This window comes from Callospermophilus lateralis, chromosome 16 (genome assembly GCF_048772815.1).
Source record: "Callospermophilus lateralis isolate mCalLat2 chromosome 16, mCalLat2.hap1, whole genome shotgun sequence".
Lineage (NCBI taxonomy): Eukaryota > Metazoa > Chordata > Mammalia > Rodentia > Sciuridae > Callospermophilus > Callospermophilus lateralis.
The window spans coordinates 28,536,351-28,552,035 of NC_135320.1; the positions used below are offsets into that span (position 1 = coordinate 28,536,351).

Genomic DNA, 15,685 nt, shown 5'->3' on the forward strand with positions numbered 1-15,685 from the left:
ATCCATGGGAAATGGTGTTAACTGAGCAGTTATCTGCTCAGGTTTAATTGCTGAATCCTTCTAAAAAGCCTTGTTCTAGGCAACCACTTTCAATTGATCAGAGTTATCACACAAGATGGAACATGTTGTCATTCTAGCAGTAGAGCCTTGAAACTTTGGAAGCATATAACCAAGTCCCTACTTTATGAATATGCCTCATAAAGCATGGCCACATCTAAATGATATATTCAAGTCATTCTTTGAGATCTGTGTTAGCAGTTAGAACTTTTCCTGGGGCCATTAAAACACACACACACACACACACACACACACACACACAGAATTCACTAGTACTTGGAAGTTACTTTAAGCTTGATGAAAAGACTGCTGAGTGTTCTTCCTTCAGTTGCATTGAATTAGCTGGTGTGCCCCTGTGCAAACTTTCTAATCCTGATGTAGCAAGATGCAAAATTATACTTCAAAGCATAGCATTTGAAAACCACACTCCTAACTTACAGTCCTTACTGGGCATGTCCCTGTATCTCTGAGCCTGGAATTTCTCATCTGAAAAATGACAATGAAAGTAGTGCCTTAAATATAAGGTAGCTTTTTCCTAGGGTCAATGATCTGACATACTGTTTTCTAATACATGACAGTGATACTATGTTTTTATTACATAACAGCAACACATTTTCTAATAGTGTTTTAGTCAGCTTTTTTTTTTTTTTTTTTTTTTTTTTTTTTTTTTTTTTTTTTTTTTTGCTGCTGTGACTAAAAGATCTGACCAGAACAACTGTAAGGAGGAAAAGTTTATTTGAAGGCTCACAGTTTCAGAAGTCTAAGTCCATAGGAAACCGGTTCCATTTCTTGGGGCTGGAGGCAAGGCTGAACAAGGCGGAAGAGTGTGGCAAAGGGAAGAAGCTCACATCATGGTGCTCAAGGAGCAGATAGAGAGAGATTCAACTTTCCAGATAGAAATATATACCCCAAAGCCACATCCCAGTTCCCATCTCATCCAGCCACACCCTAAAACTTCATTTTAATCCCATCAGGAATTAATTCACTGATTAGGCTAAGGCTATAACCCAATCATTTCTCTTCCAAAACTTTGGATTGTCTCTCTCACACATGAGCTTTTGGGGACACCTCACATTCAAACCATAACAAATCATAACAGTAATGGAGAGTTGGTCTTGTGGAGAGGTAGTCTTGGCTGAAAGCTGAGTTCTGAGTGAATTAGATTTCCCAGTCCTTTGCTCTGCCAGTTACTGCGAGACCTCTCTTTGTGTAGGTACTTCTGTAAAACACAGCACTGGTGCCTTTATTACTAGGTGTTGTGGACATCAGATTGGTCAGTCTAAGCATGTGGAGCAGCTCCCAGCCCAGAGTGAGCACTAGGGAAATCTTACATTCTGATCACATGTTAATATTTACAATTACCCATGTCAACATATGACTGTTGAGCATCTACTGCACAGATTTCTCCCCTAGAGAGAATCTATGTTTTCCAAACAAAAACAACAACAACAACAACAAAAAGTACAGGTTGAATATTCCTTATCCAAAATGTTTGAGAAGTGTTTAGGATTTGGGAAATCTTGCATAGACTTTACTGATTGAATATGCATAATATGAAAATCCAATATTTTTGATCATCATGTTGTCCCTCAGTAAGTTCTGAATTTTTTATTTTAAAGAGGATGCTCAACCTGAATGTGTCTAAAAGTCTAGAGGTGCTCTCTGGTCCAGCACTGTCCCCATGGAAATTCTAGTGACATAATCCATTTGGTTACCCATCTATTATTTATCTTTCCTGTGAGGCACACCTGTTCTCCTGGTAGCACAGTCTCAACCTCACCCCTGTGTTTGTGGGAAGTCCAGCTGGCTCTGGTTGCTCTTGAAGCCATTGGCCCCATTAGCCACTGCCTCAACAGCACAGAACCCAGAATGGGGGACTCCTGCCAACCCATCTCCATCATAGGAAGTCTAGGAAAGCTGGAGTTAAAAATGCTCCCTGATGACTTGTGCATTTGTATAATATTTGTTCAATTTATCATTCCATTCATTTGAGGTACTCCATTAATATCTAAAAATAATATTTTACTCATAAGAGGTAAAAATATCACTTAGGAAAAATGACTATATAAGTTGTTCTCTAACGTGTTAAGGTCCATTTGAGGCAAATTCTTCTAGGTTGCATCTGTTGTGACTCTCATTTTGCTCTCAGTATATGATTATCTTAGGACATCACTAACACTAATTAAATAAAATTAAACTCAGCTTTAGATGTAGCAGTCCTTTTGCATTTTGCACAGGGAATTAAAATATTTGTCTTTAAAAAACAATCCATCGTTTTACTCCTCTATGAGAGCAAATGATGTTGCGAACATTATGAGCACATCTTCCCTAATGAACGGTGATTTTATAGTTGTGAAGAAATTTGCATGTTCAGGATACTTAAGACTGTCCCAGAATCTTGTTCTGATACTATTACTCATAGAAAACATCATCTGTCAAAGACTTCTTCATCCTCCACTTTTTTTAAAATGTCATTCTCTATTACTATTTAAAGAATGATCTGTAAATGAAATAGTCATCAAATTCCAATTAAAAATATTGTTTTGTAACTCTTCAAGATAGTCCTAGAATTTAGGTTAGATTATAATATAATGGATTTTCCTTCCTTAGAGGATATATTATTTTCTCATGGTTGTTGTAACAAGTTACCACAAACTTGGTGACTTAAAAAGCACACACATTTATTATCTCACAACTCTGGGAGTCAGAAGTCTATAATGGGTCTCACTGCTAAAATTAAAGTATCATTCTTGTGGAGGTTCCAGCTTCTAAATGCTTCCCATCTTCCTTGATTTGTGTTCTCCTTTCACCCTCAAAGCCAGCAATGCCATGCCAAGTCTTTCTTCCTGTATCACTCTGACACTTCTTGCTGCTTTTATATGGGGCCACTCCAGTTAATCCAAGATAATCTTATTGTAAGGTCAGCTCACTGGAAACCTTGATGCCATCTGAAACTTTGAGTCCTTTTTGCTCTATAATATAACATATTGACAGGTCCCTGGGATTAGCATGTGGGCATCTTTGAGAGGGGCCACTATTCTGCCTGCCACAGGAGAAACAGTAACTATTCAACATGTACTTTGCCCCTTAGATGTCCTGAGTCTAACCTGATGCTGCCTGGAGAATTCAGATCCTTGCTCTTCCAAGCTCTGTCTCTTAGGGGAAGACCCTTTGTCTTCATGAGTTCCTCCTCCTTCATATTCCTGCAGTGAACTTGACTATTTACATCACTTACAGTCCAAATGAGATGAGTGTAAGCTTTACTACAATTTCTTTCTTCTTGTTTTCTCTTTTCTCTGTCTTTGAAACAGGGTCCCACCATGTCGCTCAGGCTGGTCTCCAACTCCTGGACTCAAATGATCCTCCCACCTCAGCCTCCTAAATTGTGGGTATGTGTCATGGCACCCAGCTTGTGCTTTGTGTCTAACAATGGTTGTCATCATTTATTCTTCTAGGAAGAAAAAATGAAAATGCCTGTAAAGGAGCTCCTAAAACCTGCACTTTACTAGAAAAGTTCCCTGAGACAACAGGATGCAGAAGAGGACAGGTACCTAGAGTGTTGTCAGTGCTGGGGAGGACAGGATTGTTAGGAACAAGGGAGATCTGACCCCTACAAAGAAATGATTCTTTCCTACGAATGCTTTTTTTTTTCACTCACTTATTAATGAAATATAATTTCATATCATTAATGTCAGAACTGAGGGTGGAAAATGTCCAGTTTTATCACATTGTGGAAAATGAGAGTGCTTTATTTTAGTTTGTTTCACAAAGAAGATGTGAATATAAACTGTGAGTCTTACATGGATTCTGATCCAAATTTACAGTAGTTTTGTTCTGTCACTTTAATTTAGCAATTGCTCCACATGTTGACAAATGGCTGATCGAGTGTCATATTTTCTATGCAGATCAAATATTCCATCATGCACCCTGGAACTCATGTGTGGCCCCACACAGGACCCACAAACTGCAGGCTCCGGATGCACCTGGGCTTGGTGATTCCCAAGGAAGGTTGCAAGATCCGGTGTGCCAATGAGACCAAGTATGTTTCCTTTGTCATTCTCTCTCTCTTCTCTCTCTGTCTGTCTGTCTATCTGTCTGTCTCTCTCTCTCTTTTATTTATTTATTTATTTATTTATTTATTTATTGTGTGTGTGTGTGTGTGTGTGTGTGTGCATGCGCGTGCATGGTGCTAAGGATTGAAACCAGGGCCTTGTGCATGTGAGGTAAGCACTTTAGCAACTAAGCTATATCCCCAGCCCTCCCTTTGTCATTTCTCTCTCCTCCATTACCTCTTAGGATGAGTGTTTGCTTCAACAAAGCTACATCCACACTCTTCAGTCTCTACCTATTCTTTGTGCTTCCTGCTGGTCTGGAGATATTCTAGGACTGACCTTCTTGGTCATTTTTCCCTAGAGCACTCATGTGGCAGCTGAACCTTCTTGCTTCTAAGCAGACTTGCATTCAGAGTCCAGTAACATGTACTGAGCCATACATTATTGTGCATCATGCTAATGGTTTGACAGCTTGAATTATCCACAAATACAAGAAGTCCTCCTTCTTGAAGAAAATGCCTCGTGATGTTTACATTTTGCTCTACAGGAGACAACATGGTGCAATGGAAGCTGGCTGCCTTTTTTCCAAATCCCAGCTCTGTAACCTAATCCTGTGTAACCTTGGCCAGTTACTTAATATCATCAAATCTCAGCCTCCTTGCTTTTGAAATCATCAATGATATTATCTACTTTGCAGGGTTGTTAGAGGGATTAAAGGAAATAATGCCTACAAGGCACTTAATCCACGTTCTAGCCTCAGCAGGGATGTGGTGAACATTAGTTCTCCTTCTCCCCTCCCCCTTCCTTTCTTAATCACAGCAGCTTCATTCACAACTCTCTGAATGAACCACACTTGCTCTGTGCCTATTATCCTGACACTTGCTTCCACTGGAAAGTCTGGCTATTCACCTGTTAGTCGGCTTTTTGTCTCTGAGATCAAACTACCTGACAAGAACAGCTTACAGGAGGAACGTTATTATTTTGGCTCATGGTTTGTGAGGTTTTAGCCTACCGCCAGCTGACTTCCATTGTTCTGGGCCTGAAGCAAAGCAGAGTATCATGGCGGAAGGATATGTCAGAGGGAAGCTGCTCAGCTTATGGCAGCCAAGCAGCAGAAGGAGAGCAGAAGCTGGGGGAGAGGGGATGTGGACAAGATATAGTCCCTAAGGCATGTCCTCCGTGACCTACTTCCTCCAGCCATTCCCTGCTTGCCTACACTTATCACTCAGCAGTGTATTCTAATTACTAATTCATCCAATGAATTAATCCACTGATGAGGGTTAGCTATCATCATCTAATCTTTTTCTAAAAGGCCTACCTCTAAACCTTACTGTATTGGTACCATATTTTCACAATATGAGATTTGGGGGAAGGGCAATTCCAGATTCAAACCATAACATCTACCCAAAACAAACTCATTACTAAGATCCAATTTAGTTTCATAAAAAGAGAACCTGTCTTCTGACTTGTTGGAGTGTGCATCGTATATCCCCTTAGTGATCTTACTACTCTTTGCTATTGCTTTTTATTAATTAGCATATGTTAATTTTTCTCAACAATGAGCTATAATCTCCTAGAGATCAGAAGCTGAGTTGTGATCTTTTTTAAATTTTTTTTTTTTTGAGAGAGAGAGAGAATTTTTTTTGATATTTATTTTTTAGTTTTGGGCCGACACAACAACTTTCTTTGTATGTGGTGCTGAGGATAGAACCCTGGCCGCACGCATGCCAGGCAAGCGTGCTACCACTTGAGCCACATCCCCAGCCCGAGTTGTGAGCTTAATAGGCATTTCTCATTGTCTTTAGTAGAGGTCAGAATGGAGGGTGAGTGTTCAGAAGGATTCATTTGGTTGTTGGAAGCTACCTGTCCTGGGTTTGGCACAGCAGCACAAGGGGCTGTGGTTGAGGCAGAGATGAATCGTGCACATTCTGCTCTCCCAGACATCCTCAGATTAGGAAACTGGGGATCTAATGCCTTGTGATCCATTAGAACGGCATCGATAAAAATGATATGCATGGGTCAGTGGGCAGGAAACTCACTTGCATTTGAGGTTTGAGAGTTTTGACAGTGGTTGTTTTTAAAGACAAGAGGGATTTGAACATTGAAAACTGAGGAAGTAGCACATTGCAGAGCAGCATCTGTTAAATCATAGAGGCCAAACATTATGGGCCAAATAAGAACATTGAGTGGTTTAGCAATCACCAGTGGAAAGTACATAAAGAGTAAGGCCAGAAAGTAAATGAATATGTTAGAGGTTCAAGGGGAAAAAAAAAAGTTCAAGAAAAAGAAAAAGAGTTAAGTGTTTATACTTATTTTACTAAATTGCTGTTTGGACAAAATTGTATAAATATCTAAGAGTTGCCTGGAAACAGAGTTCTGGCACTCAGGAGAGAAGTCCAGTGTAGAGATAGAGATCTGAGAGGTAAGCTTAGCAGGAACTTCTAGAAGAAGCTTGAAGGACAATTGAGTGATGACTAGAGGGTAAAAAAAAAAAAAAAAAAAAAAAAACTATGAAAACTTCTCGTCAAGCCTTCAGAAATTAAGTTTGGGTCCACAGGTTCTTTCTGCCAAAGGGTAGAGGAACAGGGATGTGGCAAGAACCCAGGGTATATAAACAGGAGGTAAGAGGATGATATAGGAGCAAATTTGGACAAACTAAACACTTAGAGCATAAGGCCACGAAGATAGAAAACAGCAGGCCTCATCTTCGAAGTAGTACTTATTGGTTTTAGAACTTGCATTCACTTTTGTTCATGCTGAGCTTCTCTCTCTCTCTCTCTCTCTCTCTCTCTCTCTCTCTCTCTCTCTCTATCTCGATCTCTCTCTCTCTATCTATCTCTCTTTCTTCCCCCTTCCTTCCTGTCTTCCTCCTCTCCCTCTCTCCCTTTCAACCTTTCATCTCTCCTTTTCTTGTTTCCTTCTTTTCTGTTTCTTGTCTATTCTGCTTATAAATAGTAGATAAAAATCCCCTTGAGTACTGGCTAGGAGAAGAAAGGTATGAACCTGATCCTAGTCTTCAGGATTTTCTCCTGAGGCAGGAGAAAGCCCAGATTGAAAGAATAAGTATGGTGGTCAAGCAGGGGAGCAAGAGGCTCAAATGTTAAGTCCTTGAGAGCCAAAATTCTGGGAGACTTTTCCAGGAGCACATCGGTAGGTTCATTGCCCCCTCCAGACTTCCAGCATGACCTCATGACCATGCTCAAAAATGAAAACCACTGCCAACAGCTTCCCTGAAGTTTAAAACACTTCCAGGTTAACAGTTTTCACCTACAGTTTCTCACAGCTCACCCAGAAGGGGAGCTTGAAGATGAGCCTTAGCTTAGCAGACCCTCGGCTTCTGTTAGGCTAAATGCAACCTAGTTCAAGTGACAGTAAGGAGATACTGATAGCAATAATTTGCAGATGGTATACTTTGAAAATTCATGGTCATTATGAAAAAACACTTACTACCCACCTGCCTATTTGGAGGACAGGGAAGTAAGTTTGTGGAGGATATGACCCTTCAGGTTCTCTCATGCCTAAAAAGCCAGGGAGTGCCATGCCCCTGTGTCCCATCATGACTGCCTGTCAGTAGTCCTGTTCCACATCTCTTTTTGCACTTGCAGTAAGCCATGTTACACCTTCCTCCTCCTTAATCCATATTTATATTGGAACATTATGATTATACATAATGGTGGGGTCTGGGTTACATATCCATACATGCACATGATATTACAGTATAATCTGGCCAATATCATTCCCTATTTCTCCTTTTCCTCCCCTCCTCCCTCCCAGTGCTCCCTTTTCTCTATTTTACTGATCTTCCTTTGACTTTCGTGAGATTTCCCCTACCTTTCTTTTCCTTTTATCTCTCTAGCTTCAACATATGAAAGAAAACATGATTCTTGATTTTCTGAGTTTGGTTTATTTTACAACATAATGTCCTCAAGTTCTATCCATTTTCTTGCAAATGAAATATTTTATTTTTTATGGTCACGTAAAACTCCATTGTGTATACATATCACATTTTCTTTATTCAGTCATCTGGTGATGGACGCCTAGGCTGATTCCATAAATTGGCTATTGTGAATTATGCTGTTATAAATACGGATATGCGTGTGCTGTTATAGTGTGATGACTTTAATTCTTTAAGATACCAAAGAGTGGTATAGCTAAGTCGTATGGTAGTTTCATTCCTATTCTTTTGAGGAAACTACATACTGATTTCCATATGTAAAAGTGTTCATTTTTAAAAATTATAACTGATGGCCCTTTATATTTTTTTTTCTTTTGAGAAGTGTCTATTTAGTTCATTTGTTCACTTATTAATTGGGCTATTTGGTTTTTTAGTGTTACATTTTTTGAGTTCTATGTATATTCTGGATATTAATCCTCTGTCAGAAAAGTAGCTAATAAAGATGTCCTCCCATTCTCTGGGTTCTCTTTTCACATTCCTAATTGTTTTCTTTGCTGCGCAGAAGCTATTTAATTTAATATAATCCCATTTATTAACGTTTGGCATTATTTCCTGAGCTCTAGGTGTCCTATTGAGAAAGTCATTGACTGTGCCTGTGTGTTGCAGTGTTGACCTTACATTATCTTCTAAGAGTTCATAGTTTCTGGTCTACTTCCAAGGTCTTTGACTCATTGTGAGTTGATTTTTGTGCATGATGAGAGACAAGGGTGTAGTTTTATTCTTCTACATGTGGATAACCAGTTTTCCCAGCATAATTTGTTCAAAAGGCTATTTTTTTCTCTAATGTATGTTTTGGCCACGTCTATCAAGGACCAGATGACTGTATCTGTGTGAGTTTATCTCTGTGTCTTCTAAGTCTGTATCATTTTTCTATCTAACTGTTTTTATGTCATGCCATGAAATTTTTGCTACTACCATTGTGTTGTATAATTTGAAGTCAATGCCTCTAACAGTGTTTTGTTGTTGTTGTTGTTGTTTTGACTTAGAATTGCTTTGACTATTCTGGGTCCTTTATTCTTCCAAATGAATATTAGGACTTTGTTTTCTAGTTCTGTGAAAAAAATGTCGTTGATATTTTTGATGGGAACTACATTGAATCTGTATATTGCTTTTGAGCAATATGACCATTTTAACAATATTAATTCTGCCTATTGTGAACATGGGAGATCTTTCCATCTTCTTGTTCCTTATTCAGTTTCTTTGTTCTGTGTTCTGTAATTTTCATTGTAGAGGTTGTTTACCTCCTTGGTTAAATTTACTTATAGGGGTTTTTGTTTGTTTTTTTGAATCTATTGTGAATAGAATTGCTTGCCTGATTTCTTTCTTCACAGATTCATTATTGTTGTATACGAAAACTATTGATTTTTAAAGCTCATTTTGTAACCTGCTACTTTGCTGAATTTGTTTATAAGCTCTAGCAGTCTTTTGGTGGAACTTTTTGGATCTTCTCAGTACAGGATCGTATCATCTGAAAATAGTAATAATTTGATTTCTTTCTTTCCTACTTTTATACCTTGTATTTCCTTCTTTTGCTTAGTTGCTCTGACTAGAACATCTGCATATAATATAATATATTTAATATTCAATTTAATTCTATATTGAATAAGAGTAGAATGAGTAGACACCCTTGTCTTGTTCTCAGTTTTAAAGGAAATGCTTTCAGTTTTTCTCCATATACTGTGACGTTGGTTTGGGATTTGTTGTACATGGACTTTATGATGTTGAGGTAAGTTCCTTACATTTCTAGTTTTTTCAGTATTTTCATCATGAATAATGAGTCTGAATTTTGTCAAAGGCTTTCTCTGCATTTATTAAAAAGTCTGTGATTTTTTTCCTTAGTTCTATTTATTTGGTGAATTACATATATTTATTTGCATATGTTAAACTATCCTTGCATCCCTGGAATAAAACCAACTTGGTCATGAACTGTTGTTCAATAAATCTCTACCATCTTCTTAACATATTGTTGAATACAATTTGCTAATTTTTATGAAGAATTTTTACATTGACATTCATCAGAAAGATTGTTCTGTAGTTTTCTTTCCTTGATATGTATTTTTGTGGTTTTGGTATGAGGATGACACTGGTTTTATAGAATGATTTGGAACTATTCCACACCTTATTATTTCATAGAATAATTTAAGAGGTATTGACATTAGTTCTTCCTTAAAAGTCTGGTAGAATTCAACTTTTAATCAATCTGGTCCTGGGCTTTTGTTTGCCTTAGGCTTTTTATTACTGCTTCTGTCTCACTACTAGTTATGGTCTGTTTCGGTTTACGGTGTCCTCTTCAATTTTGGCAGGCCATCTGTGTCTACAAATGTATCTATTTCCATTAGATTTTCCAATGTATTAGAGTAACATTTTCAAAATAATCTCTAATGATCCTCTGGATTTCTGTAGTGATTTCTCCTTTTGCATTTCTAATTTCATTGACTTGAATCTTCTCACTTTTTCTTTTTTCCTTTAGTTAGTTTGGTACAGGTTTATCCATCCTGTTTGTCTTTTCAAAGAACCAACTCAATTACATTGATTCTTTGTATTTTTTTTAAATTTTCTATTTCATCAATTTTGGCTCTGATCTTAATTATTCCCTTCCTTCTAATCATTTTGGAATTGGTTTGTTCTTGTTTTTCAAGGGCCTTGAGATGCATCATTAGGTTATTTGAGATCTTTCTGATTTTCTTATATGGGCACTCATATCTATAAACTTTCGTCCCAGAACTATCCTCATAGTATCCCAAGTGTTCTGGTATGATATATCATTATTCTCATTTGATTTTAAGAATTTTTTATTTTCTCTTCTGATTTCTTCTATCATTCATTCATCATTCAGAAGTGCATTATTTAATCCCATGTGGTATGTAGTTTCTGTAGGGTTTTTTTTTTATGTTGACTTTTAATTTCATCCCAGTGTGATCAGTTAAGATGTGAGGAATTGTATCAGTTTTTTTTTTTTTCTAACAGTTGTTTTGTGGCCTAAAATACAGTCCATTTTTGAGAAGTTTCCATGAGTACTGAAAAGACAGTGAATTCAACTGTTGTTCAATAAATCTTTACCATCTTCAACTATTCTCATTCAGTGGTGGTTAGGTTGGGCTTTATAATTCATTATAGAAATAATGTTTCTCATAAGAGAAATGCGTTGATTCAAGTGCTGTGTAATATTTAGTGAAAATACCTAGTTATCTGAAAAGTAGTCAGTTTATAAACTAAAAATCAGACTTACATATAAAATCATTGTAGAAGTGCCATTAGTGTGAAAGGAGAAAAACATGTACCAAGACATTAGCCTTCCTTGTTCTAGACAATGGGAAGCAATTTTTTAGACCATGTCCTGCAATTATAATTCTGAGGTCTTTCAACCTGCCATTTCCAATAATGATAGTGGGAGAGACAAGTGCTCTGCATTTATCTACTGCCAAAGAGCAGGTTAACTGTAGTACTAATTTGTACACTGTAGTTTTTAGGCATTAATAAGCATATTTCTGTTTCTTCAGGGCCATGAGAACAGCATGCAAAAGGGCATGTTGTTAAAATATTCCATCACTGCAAAACAGTGCAGCTGTAACTGATGATGAATTTGTAGTTCTGCAAACTTTGTAACATAAATAAAACAATCATACCAAATTCACAAATGCCTTCGGATTGCAAAACCGATACATGACCCTTGTACGCAATTTGTAAAGCACAGAGAAAAACGATAAAAAGGATTATTCTTTATCCCAATACCCAGAGATACTGCCCAGATTATCGTCAATGCTATATGTGCACATTCACAATGATTACAGATATAGTAGTAATATGTATTGTGCCAACAATAATAGCTGTGCCATGCAGTTCTAAGCACTCTACATTATGTTCACTCATTAAGTCTTACAACAATCCTCTGCAATTAAGATCATTAAAATTCCTATTTTACAGCTGAGAAGACTGAGATATAAAGATGAGTTTAAGTTTTGCCCAAAGTCAATATTAATATGAGTTTCCTAGGAATGTCATAACAGATTACCACAAACTGTATGACTTAAAGCAATAAAAATTTATTCTGCCAACTAGAGTCTGAAATGAATGTGGTCTGTTCCTTCCAGTGGCTGGGAGGGAGAATCCATTCCTCTCCCATTTCCCAGTGGCAGCTGGCAGTCCTGGGGGTGGTGCTTGGCTTGTAGATACATAGATCTGGGCTTTGCCTCTGTATTAACCTCCTCCCTGTATCTTCTCCTCTTCTCTTCTTTGGTAAGGACACATATCATTGGATTTAGGAACCAACCTAATCCAGGATGATCTCATCTCAAAATCATAAACTTGATTATATCTGCAAATTCCCTTTTGCAAAATTAGGTTCTGGGTGGATCTCTCTTCTGTGGGGACAGCATTGGCTTTCAGCCCACTACAATATTAGAATCACAGTCCCATCCCAGGCTTTCTAGCTTGGAAGTCTATGTTCCTACACATAACCTCATGACATATATATTGTTGTTGTAGAATGAGATCATGCTGCATGCTGTACCTTTTTTTTTTTTTTTTCAGTGCTGGGGTTGAACCCAGGGTCTCCTACTTGCTATACCTGCTAGGCAAGTGCTCTGTGACATTGAGCTATACCCTCAGCAATCTTCACTTCCCCTGTTCATCCCTAATACTAGGGATCAAACCCAGGGCCTTGGACTTGCTAGGCAAGTGCTTTACCACTGAGCTATACTCCAGCCCTCAGGCTGTAGTTTTAAGATGATCATTGTGAAATTTTGGATGCCAGTTTTCATTTCAGACAGTTGAGTAACGGCAGAGAAATCATCTGGGAAATCTCCATTTCTGGGCCTAGGGCAGGCTGTGCTTTGTCAGGTGTAAGATGAGCTCATTATCAACTTTGATCCGGAGCCGAATAAACTTCAGCCAGTGGGTAAACATGCTGCCAGTAAGCGGAAATTGTTACCCTACGGAGTGACTGAGTTATGTGAGCTTAGGGGCTTCTGGACAGGAAAGCAATTCCCAGTCTCTATGAGGTCCTTCCAAAATATGCTGAAACCGTGCCAAGCAAATGACCTGTGACCTCACAGCTCTCCTGGAAACTGCCTTGCTGCCCACAAAGTACCAGTCTGAGATGTTGGATGAGACTGACAGGTAGCTGGGAAAGCACATGTTGGCATTAGTGTGTCGCTGAGTGACAGTGAAGATGGGAATTGGCAACCAGTCATTTAATTTATCTCTGAATTGCTATAGAAATAATGCCTTTTTCCTATAGGCCTCAAGCATTTTATAACATATATTTTCATTAATCTCTCAAGGTTCCAACTAGGAAGATTATATAGAAGTCATGCTAAAAAAAATTAATGGTTAAGAAAAATTTAATTTTTTAATCCATCATAAATTGTTCATAGGCGATATTTATTTTGTTCTGTTTTCACAAAGTAAGAAGAGCTAATTCTTAAAACTTCCCGATCACATTATAGAAGTGATAAATTAAAAAATCATTTAGAACCAAATATATTCAATCCATCTTCCTTGGTTTGTTTGTTTTTATTTTGTTTTTTTAACTAGATGCAATGTTTTCCTGAAGGTTTACTTGCTGCTGAATAGTAATATTTTGTCCTCTGTCTTCCTGCAGTTGAATAACTTGGTCTGTTAAACACATCATTAAAGTGTGTAAGCCCTGTTCTTTTAGAGGGGAGAGGTGTTTATTGCTGTTCCTACACACAAGTAGCTAGAATTCACACACATGCATATCTACTCCTCCAAAGGGATTGGCAGTTCCCACACTGAAAAAGGATTGTAGTCCAAGCATTTGTTCATTGAAATAACTTGAGAAGTTGGAGTCCATTTTCCTGTAGCAGTAGTAAATGATGTGGAAGCTCCTGGGTCAGGCCCCAAAGACTTTTTAACTCATGATTTTCTTAATAAGGCTCTAGAACCAATGACTATATGTAATAATGTTTCTGCGGGGAAAATGCAACAACACTGAAGTCACATGACTTTGCTTTCCCTCTTATTAAGTTCAGCTTTGCACAACTCACACAATCTCACTAAGCCTCAATTTCCTCATCTATAAAATGGGAAGAACAAATGTGTGCATTTGTGTGGTTTTGAGAATTAAAACAATCCATATGAATGTACTCAGAACTGTATTTCCAAGTGTTTTGTAGAACATTCACTCTGTATATTTGAACTTTTATCATCCTCTTGTCTGGCTGCTATAGAAATCCTGACATCTGTTTTTGATGTTCCAGAGAGCAAGTCCAAGCACTCCTGCAACATTGGGGATGGGTCTTGCCACCTGAAATGTGACTGACTGGCATGAGAAGGGGAGGCTTGAAGGAGTTAGGAAAGAGATCTCTCTCCATGAGGGACTGAGAGACTGGGCTCCATACCAAGCAGTGTCCAGAGAGCCTATAATAAAGGCCCTAGAGAGAGAGAGAGAATCTTTTTTTTTTTTTTTTTGGTAGATGGACACAACACAATAGCTTTATTTTTATGTGGTGCTGAGAATCAAACCCGGGTCGCGCCCGTGCCAGGCAAGCCGCTCTACCGCTGAGCCACAATCCCAGCCCTGTTAATCATTTTTTAGTGGACTGATTGTGTGTGTGTGTGTGTGTATGCGTGCGCGCACATGCCATGCCATGGGTGGGATCCTGGTCTTCACATGTGCCAAGTATGTACACCTCCCATTGAGGTACATCCCTAGCCTTGTACTCTTTTGATGTTAAACAAAACAACAAATACTATGTTTATATCCCAGATGAAGATTTGTTAGATATATTCTGTAAAATGTAATATGAAGCATGAAGTCCTAACCAAAAATGCGGTGCAGAGAATTAATAGAATTTTAATACTGAAAGGAGCCTTAGAGTCCATCTGGTCTGCCTCCGGTGGGCACACTGAAGCCCACAGGTGAAGTGCTCGTTAGCAACAGTCATAACGAGAACACAGGTGTCCTAGCTTCCAGAGAAATGCTCTCTGCAGAAAAAGAAAGTCTGTGTGTATGAGGAAGAGAGAGAGTTCTAAGAGGAAGTGATGATAACACCATTTAACATTTCACTTGCAGTGTGTGTCAGTGTTTCCAGTGAAGTCAGAACTAGGGAACTTCAGTAATCAGAATTAATTTGAGCTGTGTTCCATTTTGGTTTTAATTTTTCCTGAGCTCTTGATCCTATCCTATATTCCACTTAGCAGGCTTAAATTCCTTGGTGGCCACCGCAACTTGGCATCTACAAAGACCAGGACTGTTCCCTACAACCATGATCTTACACTCAAGTGTTGGTCTACCGTGAAGCCAATCTAGGGACTTCCTACTTAGGATCAGCCTGTCACTGAGAGAGCTGGACTTGTCTCCATGTGATTCCTTTGGTTGAAAATTGAAACCATGTCTTTTGTCTACTCGCAACATTTTAGCAAAGGTTACTGAATATTATCTATTGAGGTTTTAGGTGGAAGACTCTGTGGCCACCTAGTGTCATTACTTAGCATTATTAATAATAATCAATGGTAATTCTCTGGAAAATTATAGCCATTAAGTATGCCCTGACACCATTATATCATTATCATTAATTACAATTATAATAATTTGAGAAATTGAGGGCTTTTATAATATTACTTAATGGCATGACCACATATTCTTTTATCTTTTGAA

General features: G+C 38.2%; 1 protein-coding gene across 6 annotated transcripts in view; it reads left to right on the forward strand.

The window, feature by feature from the left end:
- The window catches only part of Asph (aspartate beta-hydroxylase), a 208,121-nt gene that overhangs the window by 184,834 nt on the left and 7,602 nt on the right, over positions 1–15,685 (forward strand). For all 6 annotated transcript variants that reach the window (XM_076836295.1, XM_076836296.1, XM_076836297.1 and 3 more), the window contains 2 exons: positions 3,513–3,604; positions 3,963–4,096. In XM_076836295.1, coding sequence (XP_076692410.1) covers positions 3,513–3,604; positions 3,963–4,096 — 226 coding nt within the window. The remainder of the gene's footprint in view (positions 1–3,512; positions 3,605–3,962; positions 4,097–15,685) is intronic.